General features: G+C 33.0%; 1 protein-coding gene across 1 annotated transcript; it reads left to right on the top strand.

Annotated features, from left to right (window-relative positions):
- Nucleotides 1-4,955: 4,955 nt before the first annotated feature.
- On the top strand, nt 4,956-9,104 carry LOC149221721 (auxin-induced protein 5NG4-like). The gene is made up of 7 exons (XM_089385202.1): nt 4,956-5,511; nt 5,624-5,686; nt 6,026-6,142; nt 6,489-6,750; nt 7,860-8,018; nt 8,427-8,578; nt 8,683-9,104. The coding sequence occupies exons 1-7, from the start codon at nt 5,309-5,311 to the stop codon at nt 8,966-8,968; spliced, it is 1,242 nt and encodes a 413-aa protein (XP_089241328.1). The 5' UTR covers nt 4,956-5,308; the 3' UTR covers nt 8,969-9,104.
- Nucleotides 9,105-13,382: the final 4,278 nt, after the last annotated feature.

Genomic DNA, 13,382 nt, shown 5'->3' on the forward strand with positions numbered 1-13,382 from the left:
CTCAAGGAAAAAGGGATTTAAGATAGGGGATTTCGTAGTTATCAATAGAGGGTTGAAAATGTAGAAACCTATTTCCTCTCATTTCATGGTTTGCATCTTCCATGTAGTATTTCTTATTTGTAAGTGATTTGAGAAGGTAATCTTCTTCCAGATCAAGAGGCATATCAATAGTCTAGTGAGATTATTAAATGTGGGTGTATAAGAAGATGACAACCAATTATGCATCTTAATTTGCAAGTGATTTGACAAGATAATCTTCTTCCCGATCAAGAGGCATATCAATAGTCTAGTGGGATTATTAAATGTGGGTGCATAAGAAGATGACAACCAATTATGCATCTTATCAAATGAATGAAATAGCTCCAACAATTGTAGCTCCCTCTATGATTTTGATAGGAAAGCCACTTGACAACATGTCTGTGAAGTCCCTGCTTGTGCTCTTCAATGAGCATATCTTAAATTTCCTCCCCAAAACTCATGAATGATATCCTCATAAAAAGTATAGCCTATGTGATACTCCTCGGATGGATGATTCATCCTTCCAATGCGTGAATTTTATGGGTGGTATACTCTTCAATGAGCACATCTTGAATTTTCTTGATAAATTTCATGAAGATATCAGTGCGAATGTTGAAAAATGCAGCAAGACATTCTCAAATTCATTTTGCCTTGATTAAATTGAGAAAAGTCGAATTTCCACATCAATAGACAACTTGAATGATATTAACTTGTGTGACATGGCTTGTGTCACCCAATTTACTCGGTAAATTCAAGTTGGAGGAGATAGAGTTCAGTTCATCATATGTGATTGCTAATTTGTAGTAATCAAGGTTACTTATCTCATGTTGTTTTCAGTTAAACTAGTTCCAACTTTTGGAGGAATTGGTGGAAGGTCAGTTAAGCAATGGGATTTCGTTCAAACTCAGTGATCAACCAACCCAAAATAGCTAGTGCACGCGGAGAATTCGAGTTACTCAGTTGAGGTGGAGAATCCTGCAGTGTAACATTAGTTGTAGACTAATATTGAGTGTACAGGTGTTGCGTGCAGTCAAAGGATTAGCCTAAAGGAATTTCGCAATCAATTTGAGGAATTTCCTAAATAATAGGGGCCTAATTTCTCAAAGAACAATGCAAAGAAATAGGAGCTCAAGCAGAGGCAAAAATTGACTAAGTTTGGGTCAGATCCTTTTAGTGAGCAGAGAGATAGGTTATGCACTTGCAGGGTGTGCTCAGTTGAGCAAAGCAATTGTAATACAACTCTATTCTTCTGATTTAATGCATTCAGGCATTGGGGTTTTTAACAGTCTACTTTCCTTGGGAAAAATACTTGTTGAATGTGTGTTATTTCTTATTACATGTCTAAATTTTTTGTTCTAGATTGTGAATTAATGTGTGCGGAGCAGTAGAGTAGGATTGTGTCTTGTGATTTTGATTAAAACTTCATGAGCAATTGCAAATCTACATCGTAATTTCTATATCGAAAAGTAGGCCTTGGGCGGTATTGTTACGTGGGATAACTTGTCGTTTTAGCATGTAAATTTTATGGGTTGTGCATTCATTAATGAGCACATATTGAATCTTTTACCCAAATTTAATGAAGAACATCCTCATAAAAAGTGCACCCTAGGTGGTACTGCTAGATGGAATGACCTATTCTTCTAGCTTGTGAAGATTACTAGGTGTGCTAAAAAATGAACATGACATCTCAAATTTTCCCTCCAAGCTTCATAAACAATATCCTCATAAAATGCTTGAACAAGTGGATTTTACAGGTGGTGCACTCATTAATGAGCACATATTAAAATTTCTCCCCAAATTTTCATGAGGGAATAAAAAAAGCACACCCTGGGTGTCACTACCAGGTGGGGATGATCCCTCCTCCAAGCATGTGAAGCTTATGCATGATGCACTCATCAATAAGCACATCTTCAACTTTCTCCCCAAATTTCATGAAAGATATTCTCATAGAAAGCACACCCTAGCTGCCACTAACATGTGGGCCAATAATAACCCATCTTCTAAGCGTGTGAGTTTTATAGGTGGTAATCTCATCAATGAATACTTCTCAAATTTTCTGTTTAACGTTCATGAAGGATATCTTTGTAAAATGTGCACCCTAAGTGGCAGTATCATGTGGACCAATGACTCATCCTTCGAGCACCGGAAGTTTATGAGTGGTGCACTCATTACTAAACACATCTTAAATTTTCTTCTTAATGTTCATGAAGGACATCTTTGTAAAAAGTGCACCCAAGGTTGTATTTTTTAGTCGGATATTTGATCCATCCTACTAATGTGTGAAGTTTTTGGGTGATGCATTCATCTATGGACATATCTCCAATTTAATTCATGAAGGATACATTATATATAAAAGGGCACCGTAAGTGGCATTGCTAGTTGGAACAACAACTCATCCTAGCCTGTAAAGTTGGCGTCTGGTGCATCTAGGAAGCATGGAGGATATTATTCATAGAAGTAGGTTTTCCTTTGAAGCAACATCCACTTGTTATGTAATGGTGGGTGTTAGTGTCCATTAATACCTCCCATTGATTGCATGTTCCTTCTCCCCATTCTCCAATGGGTTTTCCTATTCTCCTAATTTCTCATTCACTCTAATCATTTCAACTACAAGCCTAGTCTCTTCCACAAGCCTTCATAGACACCAATGTTAGTTTAGTCTATCAAACTTGCCAAATATTCTTGGTTCAATTCTACTCATCCTATTAATAAACCTCACCATTTGACTATAGTTGTTATTCATGGACAAAGATGTATGTTGTCCAACCTCCATATGAGATGTGAATGTTGTTCACTAATGTATTGCTAATTAATTGTTGGAGGTTATCTCACTTTAATCCAATATGGTTGCCAATAATGATAAAGTTTATGCCTATTAAGTGCTAGTAGATACCACATTTATAAATGCTCAAATTTTACATGCTGGAGTTACCAAACATACATCAACCCTACATGATTGGGAGAAGTAGCCTTGTAATGAGATGACCCTCCTTTAACTTCACTAAATGAGATAAATGGTGGATGAATTCTACTTTGGTTTCTATCCACAGCCACCTTGTAAGCATTGCTCATTTGATGAATGCTCCACCCTAAGCCTTGGTTGTAGATAACTTCCCTAACTAAATGAACAAGGATGGAACTCTCTAGGATCTTAGAGTCACTAACCAATGATATTATTCACACAAGTAGTTTCTCCCTTTAACGTACTTATGGTAATTATAGCTAAGAATCATGGAGGTTATTATTCACACAAGCAAGTTCTCCCTTAAAGTAGTTTCCACTTGATCTATGATGGTGCGTGTTAAAGCATCAATCTACACCTCACATTGATTGTTGTTCTTTGTTCTCATTGCTCAATGAATTTTCCTTTCATCTTGTAAATTACTCATTCACTCTAGTCTTGTCAACCATAAGCCTAACCCCTCCTATAAACCTTCACAAACGCCATTATCATTTCACTCTTCACTGAACTTGCCAAAATCTTCTTGATCCAGCTTTACTTGTTAGTTATCAATAAACCTTATTGTCTAGCTTTAGCAAGTAGACACAGATAGTGACGTATTTTTCTCAAACTCCAAAGGAGATGTGAATGTTGTTCACTAATGCATGTCTAATTGATTGTTGAAAGAGGTCTCACATGAAACCAATATGGTCACCATAAATGATAAAAGTTGATGCTTAACAAAAGCTAATAAATACCTCATTTGTCAACTCTAATTCATTATATGTGGGAGCTACCAAACATATTGAATAATAAGAAAAACAAGCCTTACACCAAAATCACCATTCTTTAAGATCCACTAAATAAGATAAATGATGCTTCAGTCTCTATCCACACCCACCTTTCACAAATCCTAATGGGAAACAAATTCTCAACCAACTAATGAAGCATAAATGAAAGCAACTAATGAAGCATAGATGAAAACTTATAAGATCCTCAAAACCAAGTTAAAGTTGTGGTTGAGTGTAGTGATATATTTCCGTAACTCTATATGTATTTTCTTTACATTTATGTGGTATAGAGCTTATAAGCAAAGTCATTTGACTTGTTTTGCTTTGTGTTAGGCTTGGCTGGGACGTTAAAGTTATCACTTGTTGGGTTGTACAATGTGTCCTAGTTGTAAAGATAACGTGGGTATATGTGGCCTTGATTTTTCTAGTGAGAGTAAAGATGAATGGGTCTTCCTTACATGCTCCTCACCAACTGAAATGAAATAATGAAGATGGTGAGTATATGATGTCAAAACTAAAAACAGGGTTTAGGCCCATCGAGACACTTAGCATATGACAAAGCATTTGTGCATGGTCAGATATGCAAAGCAAGAAGATGAATGAATAGCCAAGCGGTGGGAACAACCAATGAGCTCGCATGAAAGGACACCACACGAGGTGATACAAATGAATGCAAGGGTGGACAGGAGGTGATGTTGAGTACGTTCGCACATCTGTCCGTTAAACATTTGCTGCCAAGTTTAAGGAGGTGCGGGGAAAAGGGCAGAGATTATTTATTAGTTAAGAAACAAAAGCTTTGATAAATGGAGGAGAAAAGATGGGTGTAATGGAAGTAATCAGAGTGCGGGACAGGGGAAAAAGGAGGGTGGGTCTCCACTGGTCGGGCGTGGGCCTCTCCGTATGGGTTGCTCATCTATACCTTGGTTTCCGATGGAATTACATCCATCTCTGTTTTAAGGCCTCGTTATCTTTTTGCTTTGAGGTTTTGTTAAAGGCGAAAAACAGTGATCCGAATCTGGTAAAAAATTCAAATTTTTTTGCTTTACAAAAAAAACATTCTAGTTAGACTGCTGTTTTTTTAATACCTACACCCTTGCACTTTCATACTGATACCACTGTCTTACCTTTTGGCCCTTCGGACTTTGAAATGTTTCACCCAAAGATCCTTCCAATATATAGCTTTACCCCCAGCGGCGCTCAGTCCCAAATGCAATGCACTGTCATCAATATTTTGTAAGTCCTTTGTTCACTGTTTAGCCAGAAGCGTGCGCCTGAGAAAGGGGGCTGGCCTAATTCGTTCAGATGCCTAGGAAATAATAGTTTTGAATTACGTCCCTTCCAGGGTCCCATTTGTCTCTGCACCATTTTTTTTTCCATTGCAAAACGCCGTTTTGTCCTTTAAAAAGAGTCCAGCCCTTCATCGCTTCAACACTTGTGGCTCTCTCTCTCTGTGTCTGTGTCTATGAGATTCTCAGATTGATTCAATATTTCTGGTACTCTTGTTCTTTCAAGCATATACACATAGTATCTGTGTATTGATTCTTTGGCTTAATGCGATATGGCCGACATGGTGAGCAGATGTGTGGTGCCAGAGAGAGTGAAACTGCATGCTGCCATGCTGGCACTGCAATTTGGCTATGCCGGATTTCATATTGTGTCCAGAGCTGCGCTTAACATGGGAATCAGCAAGATCGTCTTCCCAATTTACAGAAACATCATTGCGTTGCTGCTGCTTGGTCCTGCTGCTTATTTTCTTGAAAAGTAATTAAGCTTAGATATGTCAATGGATGGATTTTCTCAGTACTCTGGTTTTTTGCTTTTTTGTTTTACCCTGCCAGTACTGTACTAATGCATGTTGTTGCCCCAAATATAGAAAGGAACGGCCACCGCTTACTCTCTCGTTTCTGGTTCAATTCTTCCTGCTTGCATTATGCGGGTAAGTTGAGTTTGGCAACCAATGGATGCCTGCCTGCTATTCAACGTCCTGTCATTCATGTTACTCTGAATAGAGATTTCCATTACGTGTTTGTTAATTTTTTGACTGGAGTTGACATAGGAGGTTTAAAAGAGCCCCTTTGTTTTTAGTTGTTTGTTCTTATCTTGTGCATAATCATGTCCACATGTCATGGATAGGTACTGCTTCTCGGGGCAAAAAATCTTTATTCTTCATTTATCCCATTATTTGTCAAAGTCTGTAAATATGATGCCCCCTGTTCTCAGAAACACCCAGATCGTTTTTTGGGTATAAATCTGATCATGTTGGTGTTTAACACAGGATAACTGCAAATCAAGGATTCTACCTGCTGGGTTTGTATTATACAACTCCCACATTTGCGTCTGCCATACAGAACTCTGTGCCTGCTATCACCTTTATCATGGCGGCAATTCTGGGGTAACCTTTAGCAACGACCATTTTCTCTGCGATATTGTGTTTGCAAAGCAAATCACTTTCCACTGTTGTATGATTTTTTTAAGATACTGGTCGGAAAGTGGTCTTTATCGTTGAAAGTAGTTCATCTTTTAACAGGCTGTTCTGTTCTTTCATAATGGACATTTACAGAATCTCATAACTATGTGACATTAGTTTTCTCTATTGATCGAAAAACTTTGGAGCAATTACTTTGAATTTTGAAATACTGGCCGAAAATTGATCAATTTTCTCTCTAAACATCATAAGACTTGCTGATCTGATTTATGTAATGTGTTGTTGATATTGGAGTTCTTTACGTTGTCTGTAGGCTGGAAGAAGTCCACATAAGAAGACTAGATGGATTGGCCAAGATAGTTGGGACTGTAGCCTGCGTTGGGGGCGCTACGATTATAACTCTGTACAAAGGTCCCCCGATTACCAAATTATGGTTGGGAAGCCTCAACTCTGGTTCTTTGAATCCAGAGTTATATGATGTTGAACCCCTTGAACTGAAGACTGAGAACTGGACACTGGGTTGTATTTATCTCCTCGGAAACTGCCTAGCTTGGTCTGGCTGGATAGTCATTCAGGTGATTCAGTTATCCCTTTCTATATATAGATCAGTACTTTCTTCAAATCCTTCATTTTTCTTCAATTCTCCTATATGAACTACATACTAGCAGTCTTACTATGGGCAAAAATATCAGATGGGGTGATAAGTAGACACTAGCTAGCTGGTTAACCAGTTTGTCAGATGTATCCAGCTCTCATATTCTATCCATCTAGATTCTTACCACAGCTATAATTAAACATTAGCTAACTACCTAACCAGTTTGTAAGATGTATCCAACTTTCATATTCTATCCATCTAGATTCTTACAACAGCTATAATTAGCACAATCGGCTAATCTGGGGCTGTGAATCAGCTGTTGATTGTCCGAACCACAAATTCACTAATCTAAAACATAGGAAACTAAAACAGCTAAACATTCTACTTTGAATTCTACTTTTCACTATTTTTCATTTTACTTTTCACTAATCTGATATTCGAGTATTAATCAGTAATATGGTAAATTTATAATTAGATTAAGTAAATGTGAAAATGTAATCATGAAGTTTTAAATGTAGGAGATTTATGATAACTTTATCTATTGATGTAAAAGAGAAAATGAGAATATGGCTGCATCTTTGATACTTGACTATCAACAAGTAGAATAGAAAATTTATAATCAAACTCGTATAAAAAAATTATAATCAAAATAGATAAAGATGAAAACAAAATCATAAATTTAAAAATAAAAAAAATTATTATTGTGAATTCTATCTATTAATGTAAAAAAAATATAAAAATTATGATAACATCTTTAATACTGGATTATTAACTAGTAAATTTATAATCAAATTACATAAATATAAAAACATAATCAATAAATTCAGAGATAAAAAAATAAAAATAAAAAACTTATTACTGTACAAACTCTATTATTAATAGACTGCGAGAATATGTCAACATCTCATTGAGATAAAATCAAAATTTTGATTTAAAAAAAATTAATATGCACACTTTTAAATAAAGACAAATATGGCCATATCTAGAATCTGGCATAGAGTATATTATAGAATCCCTAGTATCGACCTCATTCTAGTTATACCATAGTGTGTTTTATTAACTTTGTATTGAACTCCACGTCCTTTCCAGGCGCCGGTGCTGAAGAAATACCCTGCACGCCTTTCTGTGACATCATTCACATGCCTCTTCGGCATTATTCAATTCCTGGCGATTGCAGCTTTCTTTGAAAGGGATCCCAGTCACTGGAAGATGCACTCTGGGGGAGAACTCTTTACCGTTCTATACGCCGTAAGTACTTTTGTTTCTCTGCTCGAATTATGGAGCTTTATATAATAAATTAATATTGAATTTTATGGTTTACTTAATATTATTTTGGTTAGAGTTTATTAAATTTATTGTGAAAATTACATTAAAATTTATTTTTCAACGGTTTTCGAATCAGTTGTGTGATTCGAAATTGGTTGAAAAATAAATTTTAATGTGATTTTGGCTGAAAACTCTCTTCAATCTTATCCATTGATGTACTCGTGATTTACATAATATCAAATTTCATAATTTTTTATTTAATAACGCAATCTTGATCAATCTAAATATTATCGTGAATGAGGAGATCAATTTCTCCAGATTTAATGCCAGAAATGACTAGTTACGACTAACATAGACAGCCATAACAGTTACGGAGATTTGTTGTTGCAGGGAATAGTGGCTTCTGGCATTGCCTTCTCAGTCCAGATATGGTGTATTGATAGAGGAGGGCCTGTGTTCGTCGCAGTGTACCAACCTGTTCAGACTATAGCCGTAGCAGTTATGGCATCCATTATTCTAGGAGAGCAATTTTACCTGGGAGGGTATAATTCTATCTACCTAACGAATCTCTCTCTGTTGCTCCTCTGTGATACTTTCACATATTCCCAAGTACTAAAGCATATTATATTGGCATTGATATGTACAGAATAATCGGAGCGATTCTCATAATAGCAGGTCTGTACTTCGTACTGTGGGGGAAGAGCGAGGAAAAGAGGCTGAATTTGCTGACCAAGGCAATCATGGCTCCACAGGCTCAAAGCAGCAGCACTGCAGATGAAGAGGAAGCATCCGCATTGCCCATAACTGTGAGCAGCAACGACAACGACAACAGCAGCACAGCCAAGCAATTCAGTAACCTTACACAGCCTCTTCTCCATGGGTTGAAGCGGAACGCCACCGCTTCTGCCTCTGATGCCACTGATAAACCCTAGATTTTGATATCATTTAATTCCCTTGTGATTAGAACTCTACATATATATATTTTGCTCGATACTGCGTGCGAGTTTTTGTGAAACTTTTGGTTATGACTATAGAATTACATCAATATATTTCTTTATTGTTTGCAAATCTTGTAGTGTGATTATACCACTAAAACACAAAAGTTGCACTGAGAATATATTTAATTGCACACACAATACCCGAGGCCGCAATGTTGGACCTTGCACCAGTGTTAGGGTCAGCATCAGCACGAAGAGAAATTGACAGGTTTCCACCAAAACAAGAGTACTTGCACCCATAATCAATCAATACTCATCCTTCATTGACCCCCCGCTTAGGGGTCACTGTGATTGACAAGAAGTTGCGGGCAGGGGTGCTGGAGATTTACATAAACAAGCGAACCACCTTAGTGGAGCACCCAAACGTGGCCAAGTAGGTACCCGTACACACTTTGGAATATATATAAAATAATATTAAAAAGACATATGTTTGGGTGAAATAACAGGTTAGACCAAGGTACACATTGTCGCTCAATGCCATCATTGCATTCAATGTTTTCTTAAAGTATTGAGTGCATTATTCGAATTAGGTATTATATTACTATCGCTTCTATCCTTATCATGTTTTCTTAAAGCGTTCTTAAGTCTGTCATTCCAATTTGCTTGATATATTTCTATCGTTTCCATCCATATCTCGGGCCAGTGATGTTAATTCGATATTATGATAAGCCCCTTTTTCATAAGATTTTCTATAATGTCACACTCGAAGGAATGATGCGGGAAAAATTATATTTTATATTAAAAAGGAAAAAAAATTATTTGAGAAAATTAAATATTTTTTTTATTAGAAAGTAATAAAATTATCTCAAAATTATTTATATAAATGAAATGTTTTTGGATTTTTTTAAAACTATGAATCATTTTATATATTTCTATTACATGGGAAGTAATGAAAAATAACAATCTTATTAAATTCAAAGAATATATATATCTATAATTTTTAAATTGTTTTATGTCTCATGGAATATAGTAAATCACTTTTGTTATTGTCGTGATTTTGTTTAGAGGAAAGAAAGATGATATATTGTCTTATTTATGAGTGTAAAATATTTTGGAAACATATATAATTATATATATACAAATGAATTTGAATATGTTTTGGATATGCAAACATTTTTTTTTAATAGACGTATCAAAATTATCTCTCTATATTTACTAATATTGAGAAAAAAATGAACATTGCAAGGATAAGAACTAATTTTCATGAGTTTCTAAGTGAAACCAGGGCTGTGGTCTATTGCCAAAACTCTCTGGGACTAAAGAATTTGTTACCTTTGTGATACTAAGAGGGTGCAAGATGAAAAACACTTTCTCTTAGATTGTCCACATTTGCCACACTTCCAGTTTTCTTGACTTGTTAAGTTAGCCTAGAAATAAAATTTTAAAGAGTTGCAATTAATTTCTTATTTTCTTAAGGTCTAATAGACCTCATTGGTTTTAGTGGATGTTAACCACCACCACCATCATCATCATATATAAAATAAAATACATATTGAATAAAAAATTTGGACAAAAACATATATAACCATATTTGATTATCCATTTCCTTTTTGAAAATATATAAAAATAAATTAAATAAATAAATAAATAATATTTAACTGAATGGATTTAAATTTATTTGGAATTTGTAAACATTTTTTAAGGTAGATTTCTTGATGAGTTTTATATGAAATTTAGTTAAAAAATGTTAAAAATAATAAATTTGATTTATTAAATTTATATAAATTGAGTACAAATATATTTTTTAGAATCAAAAATATTTTATATATTTAAATTAAATTTTAATAACAATCTCTTTAAATTTAAATAAAACATAAAACAATTAAACTTGACTTTTTCTATATATAGTAGATCAGTTATCAAAAAAAATATCCTTACACCCAGGTACATTTAGCTTTTACAAACCAAATGCATAAAAAGTTGAATCCGTAGAGTTTGAATTCTAATTTCTATTTTTTATATTGATATTGTAAGCATGTTATAGTTATGATCTCGTTTAAAGAAAAGAAAAGTAGTTTAAATTCTATTTTCTAATTTTCATATGGTAAGCATGTTATAGTTATGATCTCGTTTAAAGAAAAGAAAAATAATCTTTAACATTTTTGTCGAGGTATATGTTAAGGCTCTTATAAATAATCTAAATATTAATAGATTTTTATGGAGTGTTATATATTTATATATATATATAAAAGATATGTAAATATTAATTTTTAATTGAATATTTCAAAATTATTTTAATTTAGTTCACATTATCTTTTTTATATTACTTTCTATATAAAATAAATAAATAAATAAATAAATATATATATAAAATATTTAATTAAAAATTAATATTTACATATCTCTCATAAATATTTTATATCAAGTTTAATTAAATATATAAACTAGAACACTTTTCTTCATTTCAAGATAGGTTTAGTAAAATATATATATATATATATATATATTATTTATTTTTCAAAAATGATTCATTATTATGCCACATCAAAAGCAATCAAGAAATATCTAAATAGTTAAAGTGATAATAGATAGAATTGATCCTTATCAAAGTAGTGTTCCAATGTTCCAATTACTAACTCCACTGATCTATATTTGTGATAATGCAATGTATATATGATAATATTTAATTAATTGATTTATCAAAATGTAAATTCATTTTGTTTCATATTTATGGTATTTAATTTATTATTTTAATATATAGATTATATAAGTGTTTTTGATCATTTTTATTTCAATTTAAAATTATTTATAAATATAAATTAAAAATATTGTTATTTTTTATATTAAGTAATTAAAAAATTATGTTGGTGAGCTATAGCATAATTGGCAAAAACATGTTGACATGTATTCAAATAATCATATCTCACTAATCAAACTTAAAACAAATAATAATAATAATAATATATTTTATTTTTATTTGAAATTATAACAAACATAAATTAATCAATATTTAAAACTAAATTTATAATATTATTCAAAATTCAAAATTATAATGGTTTGAATATTTTAATTTATCATACATTTAAAATTTAATTGTAAACTATTAATTAATAATTATTATTAATTTAATTTATTTTCAACTAATAATAAATATTTTATTATTTATGATTAATTAAAAAACCTTTAATTAATATGTAACATCAATTTAACACAAAAATGACATATCACTTTGATCTTTAATGTCAAAGTACCTTGATCTAGTATGACACTTATGTTGTACATGGTTTTTAAAACTAACTTTGCAATTTGCACCATAAGTTTTGAACAAATTATTATACATATCTTATCACAGGTTAAATAAAACCTTATTTGAGACTTTCTTGATGGGTGACCCAAACGTGACCTACATGGTATAATGCTCAAAAAATTATTATTAATTTATGGGTCTAGTTTCTAAAAGAAATGGATCACAATAGGCTCAAAATATAATACATCTCATTTTTATTAATAGTTGCAATGATGTAAATAATTTATCATTAACTTATTACTCCTTGTTTATGGCAAAGTAGAGATTATAGCGATCACTTTCCCTTTGAATTCATATTAGTTTGCATTGACTATCCTCTTTACCAAAATTTAATCAAGATTTTGGGCTCGCAATTTCGTTGCACCAAAATTTAACCAAACTTTTCAATTAGACCTCTTATTGGAGACTTCATGTGTCTCGAGGCACATTACAAATGACCAACGTTAGTTTATCCAAAAAAAATAATCCAAAAAAAGATTCTGATTTTATTTTAGCCAGGGCAAATTATTTTATCCAAAGTTTTTAATGAAAGTTGGGGCAAGTTTTTTATTACACCTATCACCATCTACTGCCACCATCACTGCCCCCATCATTTACACCTACCATCATATGATATTGAACCTTTGTCGGTTCTCAGGAGGCACTTATGGAGTGATTCTTTTCTAAATAAGCCAACAATGACTCCAAAGATGTAAGAGGTTGCTCAATGTTTTATGCAGGTTACCCTAAGACCACAAATGAAGGATCAGTGTTCAGTAAAATATTGTCCATATGATAGTAATTATCTACAAGTTTGTTGGGTTGCATATATTTATTAGTTTACTTTTACTTGCAAATGCCATTCTTGCATAAGCATAAGTTATATCAGTTTGATGAACTTAGATTCTAAGTTATGCACCTACTTATTATATAGTGTTTTCTTCATATCTATGTAATCCAATACTGAATATGAAACATGACAAATTTCTCTTTTTCTCTGCTAGTTTAGGCTAGATACTACTACCATGAATGCATAATGTCAGTTTATGCTAGTTACTACTAGCCTAAAGAATGCATAGTGTGTGTAAATCTCAAGGTTTCGTAGCCCAAAATCTCTTGAGG

This window comes from Pinus tabuliformis, chromosome Q (genome assembly GCF_031772625.1).
Source record: "Pinus tabuliformis cultivar Carrire ecotype Pingquan chromosome Q, CPIR1, whole genome shotgun sequence".
NCBI classification, from domain to species: Eukaryota; Viridiplantae; Streptophyta; class Pinopsida; order Pinales; family Pinaceae; genus Pinus; species Pinus tabuliformis.